The 20262-nt window shown below is 34.7% G+C and overlaps 1 protein-coding gene across 3 annotated transcripts in view; it reads left to right on the plus strand.

Moving 5' to 3' along the window:
• The window catches only part of LOC131076472 (cycloartenol synthase 2), a 232567-nt gene that overhangs the window by 129008 nt on the left and 83297 nt on the right, over positions 1–20262 (plus strand). For all 3 annotated transcript variants that reach the window (XM_058013678.2, XM_058013676.2, XM_058013677.2), the window contains exon 16: positions 2270–2447. In XM_058013678.2, coding sequence (XP_057869661.2) covers positions 2270–2447 — 178 coding nt within the window. The remainder of the gene's footprint in view (positions 1–2269; positions 2448–20262) is intronic.

The raw sequence follows: 20262 nt of genomic DNA on the forward strand, positions 1-20262 counted from the left end.
GTGTTTTCTGGGCAGCATTTATGCTGTTTTAAGTTTGCAATTTTTTTTTAATTTCTAGATTTCTTCCAAACCTCGAAATTTGCACCTTAGAATTCGTGCCAGAATTCTCCTCTAGGGTTTGAGACTTTTTGTGCAGCTGCTTCTATTCTGATTTTTGAATTAGATTCTTTTGTCTCATGCTTTCACTAGGTTGACCTCTTTCAACCTCCATTTTCGTGATGGCATCTCTGACCAACATCATGTTGGAACACAGTAAGAAGTTCAACAGCTACCACAACACCTGGAAACAGTGCATGTTCACGATATCTGAATATTGTTGCCTTGATCAGATTGATTTAGGCCAGACCTTGTCCTACAGGTCCTAGGGTTTTCACATTTTTTTTCCTCAAAAATTGTTCGCAAGGTTTAGAATTTTTTCCTTAAAAATTATTATCTGTCATTTGCAAAGCTTGCGTGGGTTTTCTGATTTTTCACCATAAAAAATCATGGGAGGGTTTTGCTTGATTTTTTTCTCAAAAATCAGGGTTTTACCATGTGATGTTGTTTGGTGTTTTCCTGCATGATGTCTGATGTTTTACCGCATGATGTTTGGTGTCTTACCACGTGGTGTTTTGGGTCTTGCCATGCGAAGTTTCAGGGTTTTGTTCGATTTTTTCCACAAAAATCGTTTCAAGGGTTTTTACCATTTTATTTCCACAAAATTGATGATTTGTATCTTTAGTTTTGGAGGGTATGCCGATTTTTCCTCAAAATCATGGTTTCAGGTTTCAATTTGGTTACCCAACATTAGGTTGGATGGATTTTGGTATTTTTGGTCATTAACACTTTTTCAGATCCAGGGAGGGTCTCCACCGCAACAGAGTGTTCTTTTCATTTGTGATCAAAAGACCTGCAGTGTCTTTTGTAGGGTAGTTAGTAGATAGAATGACCATTAAGGGAGGGTATTAGAATATTTAATTATATTTTAGTCACCTATATTTAGTTCCTTGTTTAATGGTCATTTAGCTTTTTAGTTAATTAGCTTTTAAGCTTTATTTAGCATTTAGCTTTTTCTTTTTAGTTAATTAGCTTTTAAGCTTTATTTAGCGTTTAGCTTTTTAGTACTTCACTTTAAACGACTTGTTCTTAATTTAGAACGTCGTCCTTGTAATCTCTTTCTATACGCTTGTATATTGTTGAATAGATTATCCGATTATTGAATCATTCATTCAATTTATTTTTTAGAGACATGGTCCGGGTGTGGCTTATTTCCAACACCAACACCCCCCCTTAAGCCACACCTCTCGTGTGCTTGGGGCTCCTAGCCTGGACCTGGCTCTGATATCATGTTAATGCAAATTGAACTTAATAAAGATATAGATAAATGTTAACTAAATCAAATTCTGTCTTGTATATGCAGATAGGTATACAGTAATGTCTGATTGAAGATTAATTCACTAATCATGAATGCCCAGCACTTAAAATATATATTCAATCTGCAGTATAAACTGCCCTTAATATGATGTCGATCTGCGATATAGAATGCCTTGGATATTGTTATCAATCAGCAATAACGAATGAATATTCGAGTCGCTGGGATTATCTCTGCTGAAGAATACAAGTCATTTATAGATTTTGATGATTGCATTCTTCCATCGAATGAGGCTATATATGAATTGTAGAACCGATCCATGATCGGTTGTGTCTCTTTAATGTCAAACGGTAGGTCTGAATGGTTAGTTAGTAAGTCCGATTAGTTAGTAAGTACTAACTAACTATTAGTTTGTTAACAATACAAACATGGATCGAACGATAATTCAATCGCACCTCCAGCACTTTAACATTTGATATATTGATTCATATATGTCTCAAGTTCATCTTAGATGAAGATATTAATTCGAGTCTTATATTGGCATGGTCTGTGCTTCAGTTTAATCTGACCATAGCTACAATATCTTCAACAAAATATGATCCGAACTAGCTAACCATTTCAACAAGTGGGGGGTGGATTCCCCAACTGTTCCCAAGTCGCGAAGATATCCCTGTCTAATTTGTGATCCTACATTAATAAGTATTTGGTTCTTGAGAGGTGATGTGTTCTTTTGTATTAAAAATAACTTTTTGCAGGTTCATAGAACAAATTTGTCAATCACCTAAGTCATATATGTAGTCTTAGCCATGAAACAGGAGCTATTCTATGTTGGAAGATTTATATTTTCTTTGTGCACTAATTCAAGCATTGCAAACAAGCTTTAAAGAATTTGTACTTCTGTGGAACATTCTTTTTCAGGTATGGCTCGTGGGCTGTGTGCTTCACTTATGGTACTTGGTTTGGTATACTGGGATTAGTGGCTGCTGGTAGAACTTATGAAGACTGTTCAAGTATTCAAAAAGCTTGTGATTTTCTTCTTTCCAAGCAACTTCCTTGTGGTGGTTGGGGAGAAAGTTATCGCTCATGCCAAGATAAGGTGCTGTCTTACTCTCTTTTTTTTCTGTCTATTAAATCAGTTTTGAACATATCTTAGAGTCAATTTTCAGTAAGTTGGTTTTCTCCTCGTGATATTAGATGTATTGCTGAATTTTTTATTCATTATATTGGAATAGAGATCTCTTATTGTGGTTTTTCATAAATGATCGTGATGAATGCAAAAGCCATACTCAACATAGCATTGCTATGTCATGTTTGGGCTTGTTTGTATGTTATTTTGTGTTGTATCCTATGAATTCTTTCTAGATTTTTATTCAACAATTTTTTGTGATTGTTGTTTAATCCTTCAACTAATTCTTTATGTTGATTAAATTTGTAAACTATTATACACGTCTTTTGACATTAGGTTTTGCATTATCTTTGGTTGTATTATCAGTTTAGAGAGGTCATCTGCCACATCTTTATGTCTTTTTTTATTGTATTATCTTTAGAGAGAGAAAATAGGAGAGGAGGAATTGTGTATGCAGCTTTTATTGATTGATGTGATGAATACATGCTTTGTCATATTAAAGCAGATTATTGTTATTTTGATCCATTCTGTTATTCAATTTTTTTTATTTTATTAAAATTTTTATTTAATATTCAACTCAATGACATTATGCTTGTGAACTTGAAAGGCAGCCAAATGCTTACAAAATAAACATGGAATTAGTTTTTTGGATCTTTGTTAAAAACATCCCCGTGATCCGGTGTGTGTTTCACTAAGGGATCATTGCTTAAAACAACTATATGGTTTGGGGTTTAACCTTTTTTGAGTTCATCCTCTCTTGCTATGCGTACTTTGTATTGGGTCTTAGTGTTTAGGCACTTTTCACTACTTAGGATTATCTTTATTATAGTACTATTCTAATGCTATGTTGCCAGTTCTGGTTGGAATCCTGGTTTTGGTTTTGTGGATTCAGTTTGTGGACCTGGTGAATATTTTTTTGGTTCAGGTTTTCTTTTGGGTTTGGTGGTGTATATATTTTCTTAATTAATGTATAAATCCTTATCATAAACTTAATAATAGTAAAAGAACCATCACAATTTATTTAGTCTTTTATAGTCATACTAATATTACCCTTCACAATTTGTAATGCCCAATGTTTGGGGTCTCTTGCAGTGCAGTTGGAGCTGACTTTCAGGGTTTTTGTCGGCGAGTTTAGAGGAGTATTTTGATTTTGGTAGTGTGCTTGGGTGGTTTATCCGAGATGTCTGACACTTTCTAGAGGGATTTCAGACAAATTGTCTGTACTTACTATTTATTTTGAGTGTCAGTTTTGGACATTGATTTGGGAGGGTTGACAGAGTTAGCATTTTTGGATAGTTAGTGATTGCTTAAATTGTTTATATCTTGGCCACACAAGGTGTTTTGAGACATTATTTTAGATAACGTTAAAATATTGAAGTTAAATTAAATTTTAACTTGATGTTATTTAATTTAATAAAGTGACTTTATTTTGGTGCCTAAGGTTTTAAATAATCAAACAAAGTACTTTTTGAAGGTAGGCGCCAACTTAGGGAGACATAAGGTGAATTCAAAATTAAATTTAAATTGCAAAACCCTAATTAGTGCATTGGGCTTGGAGGAGCTAATTAAAAGGCATTTTAGAGATCATTTGCATATGTTGAGTTTATTATTTCTATTATCTCTCTCTGATGAGAAGAAAACCCTACGTGGTTTCAATAGTTGAACTTGGTTTGACTCAACCTTCTTGAGGAAGAAGTCCCTCTTGAAGAAGACTAGCTATGGTAATGAAAGATCTACTTTGGCTGGTATTGTTGGAGATATCTTGCAGGTATTTCACATCGCATTCAAGGATTTAAGATTATCTAATATGTGACTCTTCATTGAAGACAAATTTTAGTTTTGCACTTAGGGTTTTGTGGAAGTTTTTTGAGTTGTCTACTTCAAGATGAAGAATGTTAATAATTTGTTTATTTGGTTTGAGTTTAATCTCAAGCCATGCCCTTTTACAAAAATAAGATAACATTAGTGGGTGTGATTCCAAAATTTGTGTTTGGGTGCTTAAGACAAAATTATTAGATTTCAAAACGCTAAGATAAAGTGACTAGTTGATTTATTTCCTTTAAGGTGTGAGTTTTATTGAACCCTTAAAGGAATCAATTTAAATTTTTGCCAGTATTTGAGGTTTACGTGGCACTAGAAGATAAAAAAAGAAGAAGACAAAAGATAAAGAGTTCGAAGCTTTGGATAGGCATTAAAGTTTAGGAAATTTTCAAGGCACCTCCTGTAGTCCACAGCTATTAAGAAGTCAAAAGTCTGATGTGGCAGGGAAAAAGAATTATTTTGGCACCATTTACCATCAGGTAAAGCTGCAGACCCATAAGTAATCGTGGTTTATTAATATTTTCTATGGGTTGGAGTTTATCTTGTAGTATTAAAGACTTTCAATTATGAATTGGACGCCTTTATATTTTTGGTGTATATTCTCTTTGCTGGGTGGTTATACTTGGTGAATTTCCTGAGCATCAGTGGGGGTGAGTTTCCTGGAAGATTTTTTTGAGTGCATATCCTTGGGGAGTCAAGTCGACTATTTAGAGGAAGCTGTCTTTTTACCAAATCTTGGCAAAGAATTTGAAAAGGAGTTTGGGCTGTTCAAGGTTGCAGGTCAATCAATAACTGAACCATTGTTAAATCAAGTAGAGCTCAAAGAGGCCTCTAGCTGGGAGATTCTGAATGTTGATTGTAATTAGGGAATGGCGGATTCCAATTGCCTTGGGCAACATTGGAATCCGCCCAAGGGGTCAGCCCCTTCTTTGACGTGTAGGGATGGGCCCTATATCTCACGGCACTTCATAAAACCCCACGCTACATGATAAAACCCCACACTACATGCAAGATAACATGCTAACATGAATAGGGCTGACCCTATAAAGCATTTCGGTTAAAGAGATACAGTAAATTAAAGGTTATTAATTTATCATAGGCCGACATAAATGGATCTTGCATCACATATAAGTAAAGACACATTCACCTCATTCAACACACAATCAATATCCTTCCATGCGAAATATACATCTGCCAAAATGCGAAGTTGAAGAAGCAATATTAGTGAACTATGTCTGCCATTAAAGGTGCAAATTTTAGGTGCAAATATCATCATAAGGAGAGTGAACTGATCTAGATCAAGGTGCTAAGGTTGGAGTCCAGCAAAGGTGCAGACTTCAGATACAATATAATGCAGACCTAGGGTGTGGACCTGATTGCTGTTTGAAGTGTTAAAGGGGGCAGACTTGAAGGCTTGATGCTTATGAAAGTGCAGTCTTGTGGAAGACCTTATCAGCTCTAAGTGCAGACATCTTCAAGTACTTGAGATAAGTGTTGCAATCATTATATGAATATAATCCATAATCAGATCTGAGGATCTTTTCTGGCTGAGTTTTTCCTCCTAGGAGGTTTTCCTAGGGCAATTGTGTTTTATTCTTATTTGGTCATTCCTATGCTATGCCTAGATCTAGAAATCTCTAAATTCTAACAACAAACAAATTAATTAGAAACTAAATTCTGATTTCTAAGTTTTACATTAATCTGAACGTATAATTTCAAGTTTCAACATTGAAGGATTTTTAATGATTGCCAAAATTGTATTGTTTGGGCATAATAGCAGGTCAGACTTGTTTATCTATTTGCTGCCATCTTTTATCTATAGATTTGTATAACTTCTCTCTATTGTGATTCAATCTTCATGATGCTCAATGAATAGTATGATCAGTGGTATATGTTGCTCAACTAATTTGATTTGCATATTAAATCTGGGTGCAATATATGTATATTGTCTCCGCAAAGCCAAACCAGTAATAACCAGAAACTTGCTTTCCTACTTTCATGTAAAATGTTTGGTTTTTGAGATCTGAACAACTAAGCTTGGGGAAGAGTGACATTTTGGTGATCGAATTACTAAGAAAGATAAGTGTTTGACAAAATTAACTCAGACTATAAAGGCAAAAAAATATTAGCAAATAGGGCCGGTCCTTACACAATTCTAAAAGGACTCTATTATTAGTTTTATTAATATAAATAATATTGTACAACAATTTTAATATAGTCATACAATTGTCAAAACTTTTGAATGTACAAACATTTTGAAATGATGATGAGTGACAAAACCAAAGTAAGTCTTGATAAATTTCAAATGTCATTGGGAAACCGGATGAACAATTGTTGATTGAAAAATGGGAGCATTAGGTTTTTGTGGATTTTGCATGGACGACAAGGGAACATTGTCTACTGAGTCAATCTCAAAGCCTTGAAATAATATCCACAAAAGTTTTGGGTGGCATTTTTCTTGCAAACATGAGAAGGAAAAAGATCAGGTTCACCCAAAACAAACACAAAAACATTAAAAAATAAAATAATAAATCATCAAAACTTAATCAAATTTGTTTTGGGTTCACTTGGGTTCATCTAGTTAAATCCACAGTTATTATCTTGGCCCCAAAGAAATTCCATACTTTTAATGGTCTGGATCATGAATTGGGTTCAAACCAAATTTGAATCTAGGGCTCTAGGCTATGAACCTGGTTGTTGAGCACACAGCTATATTGAGAGCGGGGGCGGTGTATTAGTATAACAACTTTTTCAAAATTAAACTCTATCAATCACAATTACTACAATCATTCAAATGCAAAGAAAACAAAAACGCGATATTTACATGGAAACCCTAATGGGAGAAAACCACAGCAAATTACTCGCTTTATATAATGATTTCTCTTACAAATTTAGAGGCACCAACCCGTTATTCGATTCGTGAACACTTGTCCGCTAGAGGCACCAACCCCTCATTCAAATTTTCATCATAGTAATATTGCTTAACCAACGGATGATGGATGATCTTGTTCTTCACAATTTACGCTTTAAATCTTCTTCTCAAATTGATCTCAAATCTGATACAAATTGTTTATAGGTATGCCACATAACTCTCTTCACTATTTTGCTATAATGAAGCTTTTTGTATCACCTTCAAATCTGCTATAAATCTGATCACAGTTCTGTCACAATATGATCAGACTTTCTCTCTTCAAAGTCTGCTATAAACTCTTCTTATGTCCTCTCTTTCAGATCTGCAATAATTATCATATATATATATATATAGCTGCCTTGGTGTATATGCTCGATCTATCCTTAGTTATTCATAAATCTGAGTATATAAGCATTCACAAGTCTGCAATTATCTTCATATTTATTGCACTCCCTCAATCGGGTGTATATGATCAGATATATCTTCTTTCTTGCAGATTCTACACTCTCTAACTCAAAATTTTCTCTCTTTTATACCTTTATCCCCTAAAGGTTATGCCTTTTGGAATAGCTATTCCCTTGAGGAGACATGTCTTATCTTTTATTTAATCGCTGCCTTTTATTAACACAGAGTTGACTTTTCAAGATAATAATTGTTTATTTAATGTCCATTCATCAATTGCATCTGTTCACTTTTATTTTAATTACTGCATGGTAATTAATTTATGAGTGCTGTTTGTTGCTTGATCACTTCATATTAATTTCTCATAATACTCTAAAAAATAGTTATGTCCTCTTATAGAAGTTCCCTACCTTCATAAAGTTAATACTGCCTTTACAAAAAGTAATCGCTGGTCGTATTCTTTTTAAGAATTACTGCTTTAGAACTTTTCGTCATTTTCTGCTTTTTTTGTTTTTTTTTCTGATTTTTTATTATTTGTTCCGTCTCTACTTGCTGTGTCAATATAATTGCGGTGCATTCATAATAGGATCGTTATTATTGTTGCTAAGACTTTGGCCATATTGCTGATTGCTGCATATTGGATCACTGCATATTAATCTCTTCTACTTATTGGTTTATTGCTGTTTATTGTCATTTAAAAATCTTCAAGTTTCTTGTCCATTAATGAACATACAATGAACATTAGAATATAGAACATAATTGCATCTCCTCTTTAGTACTCATTGATGTTTGATGTCTTTTCTTATATAATTGCATATATTTGTCGTCGCCCATGGTTTGTATCTATAGCAATAATCTTTCTTTGACAACTCTACTGGACACCATTCTTGGATCGTGATATCTATCAACAATCTCCACTGAGCATCAATGACAATTTGTCCATCAATCTCTTTCTTTCATAAAGATAATGAATATCTTCTTGACATCAATGACAAAAATTCCAACACTGGTAACATAGTTCTAATTTAAAGAAGAGTACATTAATATTGTTTTTCTGTATCTTTTTGTTAAATGCATTAGTGAAAATGTTGCAACTTGATCCTGCATGGGGAAAAATCCTATATGTTTAACTCAACCAAGAAACTTCACCAAGCATTTAGAAATGCAAATTTAGCATATCTTACAAAAATAAATGGCATTTTAATATGTTCCACATCAAATCAATATGAGTGCCATAAAAAATTAATGAAATATATGCTGACATATACGATATCCAGTGTAAAAAGGCAATGTGTTTGGGCACAAAGCAAAAAAGGTTTAGTTTATTTGACGTTTAAAAGCATGGGTTTTACTTTTGATAAACATGACATAAAAAACTGAAACATAATGATAAATAAGAACTAGAAACAACAAAGTAGATTCCAATCCTGCCTTTCTTTTTGGAGTCGTTTCTTCCTTGTCTGGCAGCTGCAAAAAGAGAGTGTAATTTTTAGATGGTTGGATTAATTCTGACTTCAATCCATCATGTTTTTGGGCAGAGTATATGGATAATTAAAAGTTCCTTTAATATTCCTTAATACTCTCCAGTTGCCTGATAATGCAACATACTGGGATAATTATCCAGAAAAAATAGCAGCTGGAAAACTCTGGTCTAGTTGTTGGATAAATCAAACTGCCAACAAGGTAATGAGATATATTTTCATTTTCATGTTTTGAAGTAGTAATGTTACATTCATAGTTTGTGTAAAAATGGTTCTATGATTGTTGGTGTTAAGAGTCTGCTGTTTTGCTGTGCCATGCCCCCGATCATATCATAGTGAATATAATAACGACATTCACTGTCATATCAGAAATTCATAAATGGATTTAGAGAATTGTCCAACTCATAAGACATACGTTACCAGCAATCTGTAGATGACATGCCCCCACCACGAAAGAGATATCTATCATAGGCAGTTGGGCCGATTACAAATAGCAACAGCCATACATAATACTAGAGCACAAACTGCTTGCCTAAAGAAACTACAGGGGGCAGCAACTGCTACAACCAATACTTGCTCGAACATCCATTCAGACTAATAGCTTGAAGTGCATATAACAACAATCATCATTTAAGGTCAGCGATCATCAGTGAGGAACAGCGACCATTATCCAGTGACCATCATTAAGGAACCGCAATCCTTATTCATTAAGCAACAGTGGTCTTAATTAAAGAAGAAATTACAATAATAACATGAAGGGGTGTGATTAAAGAAACCGTTCTTTAGTTAGCAATCAATTACAGAAATATTAAACAGTCATGTCCCCTCACAAGAGGGCAACTATCTCAAAAGGACACACACCTTCAAGGATCATAAGAGATACATAAGGAGGGCTACATCGGGGAGTAAAAGGCATGGGAAAAAGCATGTGAGTGGAAGAAAACAAAATAGATTGGAGAGCAGGCATCAGAAATCAGAATCCACTATCAGCAGCATTGAATGCAATAACAAGAAATATGTCTGTAAGATAAGAGTACAGCACTCAAGAAAAAGAGAGCCATTCATCTAGAGAGAAATAGAACAGCCACAAGGATTACTTCTCTAAGATAGAAAGGCAGCAGACACTTCCAGTTCGATAATCGATTCACAAAGAGAGAATCAGATCCAAGCACATCCAGTAAACTCATCAAAGCGTTCAGCAAAGAGCACATAAGTCTAGGATCGACTCTGAGAGGTTGATCACATATGCACCAAGGATTTATCCTCAGACCAGATGTAATACAACAGATGGGTATTATATCAGATCTGAATTCCGTAGCACTTTCCTTCTCACAATCAAGTATGGTATATATGTGCTGCCTATGCGTAATAGATAATGATTAAATATGTGTATATGATTGAAAGAAATGCTTGATTGTCTGTTCTAAGCATCTATGCATTTAATGATATGATTATAATTAACCATCATGTAGGGTAAGGAAGGAAGGAATCTGCAATGAGAGAGAACAGCTATTAGGGCACCCTATTACACCATGAAAGGGAGAGAACGGCTAAGGGCACCCTATTGCAAATTTCCCTTCCAATCCCTACTTTAAGGGACTTTTAATAAACATAAGGATTTCTAGCCATGAATGTGTGGTGGAGGATTGCATGGAGGGAGAACAGCTGTCTTAGGGCACCCTACCATGCCTCTTTACACGATATCTTCTATGACTGAGATTAACATACAAATCAGATTTGCTGTGTAATGATGAATATATAATTTCCTTAATCTAACCCTAGATTTATTCACGAATGATGTCTGCAATATTATCTAACCATAATGTTTAATATACATATATGCTAAGTCACCGTGTTCGCCAAATTTTCGTCTTCGGGTTCGAAATTCGGCGAACATATAAATATGTATGAAATTTGACAAAATTCGTTTAAAATTCGCAGGAAATAGGCAGAGGTGTTTTTTTGCTGTTGGCAGATACGGGAGGTAGGAGGGCTGCGGGTCAATGGTCGACGCAATGCTTGCCGCCGGTAGGGTTTCTAGACGGCCTCATTGGGAGAAAGAGGATATAGGTAAATGTTAAAATTAAAGAAACTTCATAAAGTTGCCCGATAAATGTGAACCTTTATTAAACATTTAATAATATTAAACGTCTAATATAAGTTGTTGCCGGATGTAATGGTGTTGCCCGATAAAATGTTAAATAATATTAAAATTTAATATAAATGTTAACTAATAATGTTGTTAATATATTAACGTTTGGTATAAAAGTTGTCAGATTTAACATTTAATATATTAAAAATTAAATATTTTAAAATATTTAATTATTCATAAATAAAATTTGACAAATTTAAATGAAAATATATAAATTAAATATTGTTTATTCAGATATTTTTAAGATATATTATTTATATTTTTAAAAACTCAAATTTATATAAAGAGAATTTAATGACGATTTTTTTTTCTAATTTTTGCCTCTTTTCGAATTTCACTCGAATTTTATACTTAGCGAACTCGAACGTGGTGAATTAGGTTGTGAGTCATGTTTCTGAAAGGATTGAGAAAAAACATCCCAGCCAAGTGCTCTCGATGACTTAGAGTTATTTTAAAGTTCTAAAGTCTTTGACTGTTATTGTAAATTGTACCTTTTTGACAAAAGAACATCTTTGCAATCATGAAAGCATATGTTTCCTATGGTTTATATTTTATTAATATGTCATCTTTTTGTAATGATTTCAAATCTATTTATCAATGTTAAACTATTTAGGCAATTTTATAGATATATTACATATATTTATTAAAATTTTTAAAAAATTACATATGGCGAATTTAATTCGAATTTTATGCATTTCGAATTTTTTCCTCATCGAACTTCATTCGAATTTCAAAGTTGTCGAACTTCGAATTCGAATTCGATCCTGGTGACTTACAATATATGTATATGTGCATATGTTGTTCATGATGTGATTGCAGGATTGAAAATCCCAGGATCGCATTATTAAAGAGATATTTATTTGGTAAGATGTAACCCTAACCCTAATTTGTTGCAATTGTGATTTTAGGGCAAATCAGGTAGGGGACAGTACATGCTATTGAAGCAATCTTCTTTAAATGCAAGATCAAGCAAAATTTTGCCTTTCTCAGCACACAAACATATCCCAACTAATCAATTTAATGTCAGATAGACAATCTAATAAGGTCTTTGACAATCTATGGCTTCTTCTACAAGTGCTGGGAGATAATATTGGCTTGTTCTTATGTCAGAAATGCAGGAAATTTGAAGAGTGTTATTGATTTGACATGGCGAGTTAGCATTGCAATTAATTCCCTACACGAAGCATAGGAGTTCCAGACTGCTGGATAGATCTATAAATACAGCCATACCATTTTGCAATTGCAAGTGTTTGTATCCTAGAAACTATCCCATAAAAACTTATATCAGGAGGAAGAATTAGGTTCCGATTCTGCTTCGACAATGCCTTTTGCTGAAATAAACACTTGGACGCCTACAATGATGGAATGCTGACCGTTAAATCAGATAAGGAAACTGGCATCCCCTTTGCACTGCTGCTCTTTCTGAAGATAATGTGAACAACGTTGCTGGTGGTGATGATAATAGTTAGAGTAGTCCTAAATTCCCAATTCCAAATCTGCTCTGACTCATCTTTCCAGTAGGTTAAGCTCTTTGATTGTGTAGCCTCATAAGGTTCCAAACACTGTCAATTTGATCACTAAATCAGCCTACCCCCTTGCTTTTATCTCTCATGCACTACTTCCAAAATTGCATTCCCTCCAAAGATGGATCTTGCCTCTACAGTTCTCCATCTTCATCCCATAAAGCCCAGCTTTGTGAAGTGCACTCACCAATCAAATACACTCCCCTTCCTTGCAAAGAGATACCAACCAAAATCCCTGATAATCATCTTGTTAATAAGACAATTATTCAATTGGCTCTTGCTAACATCAAAAACATTCTCCATGGTTTGATGAATGGCATGGAGGCCCAGTGCAAGTACCAAGTCCTCAATTAGGACAATTAAAATTTTCTGATATCAAAGTTCAAAAAATTAAAAATTAATCTGAGAGGCATAATTGTCTTCTTGTGTAAGCAATATGAAATTTTATTTATTATCGAGACATGGCTATCAGACTGCTCAGAATAGAGCTGATGCTGTAGACCACATTCTGAATGCTGAAAGAATTTTTAGAGAAAACACATTCCTTCAGCAACATTAAGAACAGCAATGCAATACAGCACAAAGAGGTCCAAATCAGTGTGCTCAATCTCTCAATGAGTTTCTCACAGTCATTGACCAATGAAGATACCTAAAATTAATGAAAGTAGATTTAGAAGAGCTGTTTTCCTGCTGGTCAATTTATGGGGAAAAGATATTGGAGCAATTCTTGCAACATCAGCTGAGGACTCTCCATTACCCAGAATCTTTTTGCTTAAGAACAAGTCTGTCTTTAAAAGTTTAATTAAATCATGTTTAGTCTATCTTTAGTTTACTTGACTTTTTGAAGTTTTAGTGGGTATAGTACTGCATAGTATCTGCTAGTTGCACTGTGTGGTGACTCTTTGGTCTCTTGTGTGCGCTATTCAGGGTCTTTTAATCAGCTTTCCGTTGTCTCTACTTGGAAGGGTTTTTTGTAGTTGACATGTAACAATCTTTTCTTTATGGTTAATAATATTATACAAATTATAAGCATGTTTTTTATATTGATGGTCCAAATTATATAATAGAAGTTGAGTTCAGCTAGCAAAGATGCTAATCTCATTCATTAGTCAAGTTTTCCAAATATACAATTTGAATGGCCACTCATTATCCTTAATAAGAAAATTTAGCAGAGAATCGGAGGTTGTAGATGACATAGAGTCCTGACACAGTTGTAGAGTGGTTCATGGTTGATCTCACCATCTTAAGCTAAAGAGAAGTGGTGGAAACAAAATACCTGATGAGTTCATCTACAGTGAAAACCCTCAAGAAGTTCACTACCATGCTGAATTTATCATTCATAGAACATGACATTAAAATGGATTTGTACAAAGTCCAAACCATGCAAAATATAATTTCATGACAGATCATGTGATCCAAGAAAGGTGAAATGGTTGGAATTTTATCTCTTTGAATTATGGTGTTGTTTGGACTCTCTGTTCAGTCGATTGGTTAAGTTTAAATCTATGGTACATGCTCTGATGGACATGTAATTCTTCTTGATGGAGTGTTTCAGAAGTTGTAGCATGTAATGTAGTGCAGGAGACTGTCTTAGAGCAAGTTGTAGGGCATAACAAGGTGTGATCTCCCCATCTTTAACCTAGAGAGTTAACAAACAATAATCAGTTGTGTGATCAAGGGTGGCAGCCTTGATAGCATTTTCAAATAGTCAGGAGTTAGAAGATAATAATTTGTACATAATACCAATAGTAGGTTGTATATTTATATCAATTGTAAAATAGAATACATGGTGTGCAATGTCCCTACTTTGAAATATAATTAAATAATAAATAATAACAATAAAATTAAAATACAAAAGAATAAATATAAAAATTAAATTAAATATAATTAAAATTTGATTAAGTTAATGAATGGTCAAAAGACATGAAATGGTAAGTTGTGACTCCCTCAAACGTGAGATATAAAAGGGAGAAGAGAACCTCATTTGAGGGGGGAATTCAGAAAATGACAAGTGCAGATTTGATTTAAATAAGAAGTGCAGATCTGATTGTGGAAGGTTGTGTCCCTTTCAAAGGGCAGAAAGAATGAAGAGTTGCACTCTTTCAAAGGCCGCGAATGGTGAAACGGTGTGTCTCTTGCCAAAGGCCATACATGATCAAGAGGTGTGACCTCTCCCTTACATTGAGAGATATAAACGGAAGGAATCAAAAGCATCTAGGGACATCACCATGGATTGGATCAGATCAGAACTGTTATTAAGTTACAGTCAGTAGCATCTTTGTTCTTAGTGGTATGCATGGGGATGTGCTGAATATCTATGCTTAATATATGAAGCTTGATAATGCTGTTATGCAGAATTTAATAGTAATATTAATATGGACTGCAATATGCATGACAGTCATACTTAATTTCGTATATATTCTTGATACATAAGAAGTTAGTATACTTATAGTCTGAATCATGTTATTACTGTCAGTATTTAAGAAGATGGGAATGAGATGTTCCAAAGAGGGGCAGTCTAAATCCAAGCAATAGGTTAAGTCCCAAGATAGGGTGGGGATTAGCGACCCATAAGCCTTGAGGGTATAGACCCAAGATAGGTAAGGGCTTGGATCTGTAAACTTTGAGGGAACCTATTGTATTTGGTCTCTAAGTGCTTTGGTAACATACATAAACCCTTCTCCCTTAAAAATAGAGTAGTAGCAGGGTTTGATATTTATATTAAGAACTATGAATAATGAAAGAATGAAGTGTGAGCTAGGTAGTGGATATAAAGATTATAAAATTTTGAAAATCCTTTTATCTCCCAGACTAAGGTGAATATTGAAGTTAGCCAAGAGGAAACGTGCAAACTCTAAGAAACCTTGTGAAAATGTCATCCAATCACTTGCTTTTTCAAAAGCAACTGTACATAATTTATGTAAGTTCCAAACATTTTCTAAGGAATCAATGGATACACAAAGAAAATTTTTCTCCAAGAAAATTGAGGATAGCCTTGTGAATCACCCAATGGATTGAACCAATTAATTTGGGGTATCTAAGACTACTAGACAACAAATGTAAGAAACATCATCCTTTTGTGTTTGCTTTTGTTGTTATGCAGAGGTCACTAGTAATACTTAATGATTGAATACCTGAATTTGGCCTCCTTGTATCAGATTTCTTCTTGATTGATGCGCTCCTTGAATGCTTGGTTTTGTCTTTTATACTCCCCCATCGGGGCTGGAGGGTTATGATCTTTCTCAAGGTTGTGATTGTTGGAAGGAGATGCATCCCTTTCTGTTTTACTTTTACCTCTTTGTAAGTAATCTCTTGCTGTTAGGTTTAAATAATATATTAATGCATTGCTCCCCCTAGCCAATCATTTTATTGATTAGATCAGATCGTTGTTAATAAGGGAGGGAGATCAATTTGCATGGGTAGGTATACATCTATACACATGGTGTTTTCCTTCCACATGGCTTGCTGTGGTAATGTGGAGAATTACGATTCATGCTGAGGGAAATTATGTAGTCTTGCTTATTGTAAGACAATTTGGTGATTGCTGATTGCCTTTGCTATTTTGACTAACGTCATGGTGGGGGCTCGACAATCTGCCCTTCCCAAATTTGCTTGTCCTCAAGTAATAGTTGAATTATCATGGAGTCTAATTCGTTTTCCACCTTTCGTTGTGCTACTTTGATATTATCATAAGCTGTAGATTCGAATTAAGACCTATATGTTATCTCTTTTGAGTTTGAATGTGAGTCATAACCAATAGTTGGAAACTGGCAAGACTTAATTTAAGACAAGTTTTCTCTCATTTTTTAGAGAAAAGGATCAAGGTCATCTTGTAACAGTCATAATTGTATTTGCAAAGACTGATTAGGTTGGCCATATGTTTGCACGTTGGATATCTTTGTGAGTTTTCCCCATATTAAGGTGAGGATAACACCTATGTAATGTTCGATGAAGAGGTTTCAAGCCGACATATTACAATTTTTATTGTGGAGATTGGTTGGATAATCTTATTTCTAGATATAGAGGATGCAAGGGTGCAGTGACCACTAGATTTGTTCCTCTACAAAGCTCCATTTGTTTATTGTCCATTCTTCTTTCGATTGGATGCTCTTAAGATCTCCTTTATCATACCTTGTTTTCTTGTTTGGATTTTCTTTTCCTTCTTCATCGAACATTGCCTCTATTTTACGTATTTGGCTTCCTTTTCCATATGTGTCCTGGTTTCCAATTCTTTTTGCACTTGTAACATAAGTTTGCCCTTTTAAGGTCCTTCCGGTTACATTTTTGTCCAAGCATCCATGGTTCTTTGCACTTGAAGCACAACTTTTTCTCTTGGCGTTCTTTTTAACAAACATGTCCATGCTCCCATTGCCCTTTGTAATTGAAGCATAGATTTTTCTTTTGACGTTCTTCTCAAACGTCTTGAGAGAGAAATATTCTTTCACACCCATCGTTTACATAGAAATGCTTATCCTTTGATATCTCCTTTCTAGAGTGATCATTTTCCTTTGTTTCAATGGTATCAAGTAGTGTGGCTTTTAGGACTGCCTCTTGGAGCGTGGTAGGGTCCAAAGCACTTACTAGGCCATGGGTGGTATCTGATAATCCCTCTATAAATAGGTAGATGAGCCTTTTTCCCTGTGATATTCTGAGTACCATAACTGATAGTCTTTGGAACTTTGCGATACAATCTTCAATGATTATTTTTTGCCTTATTCTTGTTAATTCTTTGAAATATCTTTCAGGATGTTTTAGATCAAACCTCTCAATGAGGATTTTCGATGAAGACACCATAGGTTTTTTATGTTTTGATGGTTTTGGGTGACTAAGCCATGGTACCACCGGTCATGGGAAACTCCTTCTAGATGCAATATGGCAAACTTAATGGTGTCTTCCTCTGTCATGGGGTTAAGAGATAAGTAGGTATCTAATTTTTGGATCCTTGCATGGTCCATGACCGACCTTGATCCATCTAAGTTTGGGAGGGTCAATTTGCCTACTTTTTGTTGTAAATTTTATTAGTTTGATTCTCCCCCTTCTAGAGGTACTTCTTGCTCCAATCTCACAATGTATCGTGAATGGATTGCCTTGTATATGCCTCGACAAGTTCATTTAAATTAGGATTGGGTGTGTCAACTTCCTCCTCTTCCCTTGAGGGCCTGTCCCTAGGTGAGAAGGAAGGTCAAGTTATTCTTGGGGTGGATCCTAATGTAGTTCTATTGTCATTTTCAGATTGGTTAGGAGTGGCATCTCTCCCAATTCCACGGTGGGATCTAAGAGTACTCATGGTGGTGTTTATATTCTGTAGGGCTTGGATTTGTTTGTTCCATGAAAGTCCTAAATTCATGTTGCATTTGTTCACTCCTTGTGTTGTTACTTGTTGCAATTTTCTTCTTTTCCCTCTCTAGAGCCCTTAAAGCCCTTTGGCTAATTTGCATAAACTACTCTCTGTTTGTTAGGCTGGTAGAAACGATGCTTTGATACTGTAATGTCCCATTTAATAAATGTCCTAGTTTCTGGCTCTAAATCACAATTCCAAGAAAAACAAGAAATGGAATAGAGTTGGTGATATCATTTACCTAGTTGAGGTCTTGCAAACATGTTAGGAAATCATTTGAAACATAATCCATAAAATAGATCTTCCCCATTAAAAACATTATTTTAAATCAAAGCATAGATATTTTCTACTAAGGTTAGGAACATAAGCTTAATCATAATATATACCTAATTTATTAATGGAATTCAACCATAGGGGAGTTAGGATAAGGAGGCATGTTAGGGTTCCTGAACAATCCTCTACCCTAGGCCCAAAAACGAATATACCATCCCTCTTGGCCTCATGTGGCCCTTTGCCATCCATACGAGGGGGTGTACCTAGTGAGGAATCCTATAGTCATTCCCCTCTTCTTGCCACCCTTATTCTCCTCCCTATGATTGGGGTTCCTTAGTCCACTGGTCAACCATGATAGAGGCTTGAGGTGAAATTACAATAGGGTGTTTGGATCGTCGTTCCCTTCTAAGCCTAGGCAAGACACTCGTTGCACCCCCTTGGCCTCATGGGACCACTGTCATCCACCATGAGGTGGTGTGCTTAGAAGAGGACCTCATAACTGTTTACCCTCCTTGTGTTCCCTTACTATCGCTATCATGGCTGATTGCAGCATTTAAACAGACATATAAAGAGTGTGACGGGTTGGGAATTGAGGTTCAATTGGGTAGTGTGAAAGTATTTGGGCTGGGCTGGTAGAAGCATCATATAATAAAGAAGTTTCTAGTGGGAGGGCAGGTGGTTCAGCCTAAAACCCTTTATTTCTTCCCCTCAAAGAGCTAGCTAGAAGGTAAGGTTATCCCTCTCCCCCCGGTCGAGAGTTCACAATCACATTATTGCATCCCTATTATTCGTATGTGAATAGATATATATAGAATCACATGATATTGCCTACCACCAAATCACGAGTAATACTTAATGATTGAATTTCTGAATCTGGCTTCCTTGTATCAGATTTCTTCTTGATTGATGCCTTCCTTGAATGCTCGTTTTTGTCTTTTATACTCCCCCATTTGGGGTGAAAGGTTATGATCTTTCTCAAGGTTGTGATCGTTGGAAGGAGATGCGTTCCTTTTTGTTTGATTTTTACCTTTCCATAAGTAATCTCTTGCTGTTTGGTTGCATTAATATCTTAATACATTGCTCCCTGTAGCTAATTGTTTTATTGATTAGATCAGATCGTTGTTAATAATGGAGGGAGATTGATCTGCATGGGTAAGGATTTGTATAGTCTAAGTTGCTGGTTCACCAGTTCGGATTTGAGAACCCGGTTCGCCGGTTTGACAAAATTTTGAAAAGGGGTTTGGGTTCGTTAGTACAAAAACAATGTAAAAATTATATATATATATATATATATATATATATACACAAATACATACATATATATTATATACATACATATACATATACATATACATATACATATGTATATAATATAATATAATATTATATATTATATTTTATACTATATAATAATATTGTATATATTAATATACAATCATTTATATAATAATATATATATAATAATCACTGAATTTATGAAAAAACATTAATCGAATTTATAAATAAAAAGGCTAACTGCATTCATAAATCCTCTTCACATAATTAAAGTTAAATAAAATAATATAAATATTAATTTAAAAATTAATATAAATATTTCACTTATTAAATTTAAATTATTAAAAATAAAACAATATTATTAAAATTAATATAAATGTTTCCTTGTCCAAACATCCAATCGAAAACTCCGTAATGCTCTAGCAAAGATAGATGAGCTTCTGAAGATGAAATATTCAAAAGTTTCCTAAGAATGGAGACCTGGGAGAGCCTCCAGAGATGTTGCTGCAGCCAATGGGAAAGGAGCTGAATCAGCTGGTTGACTCATTTGCTCAGGATAAGCTATCGAATCTACAGACGTGGGTGTTGGAAGATGACTCTGTTCGTGTC

The sequence above is a fragment of the Cryptomeria japonica genome, chromosome 5, assembly GCF_030272615.1.
Source record: "Cryptomeria japonica chromosome 5, Sugi_1.0, whole genome shotgun sequence".
Lineage (NCBI taxonomy): Eukaryota > Viridiplantae > Streptophyta > Pinopsida > Cupressales > Cupressaceae > Cryptomeria > Cryptomeria japonica.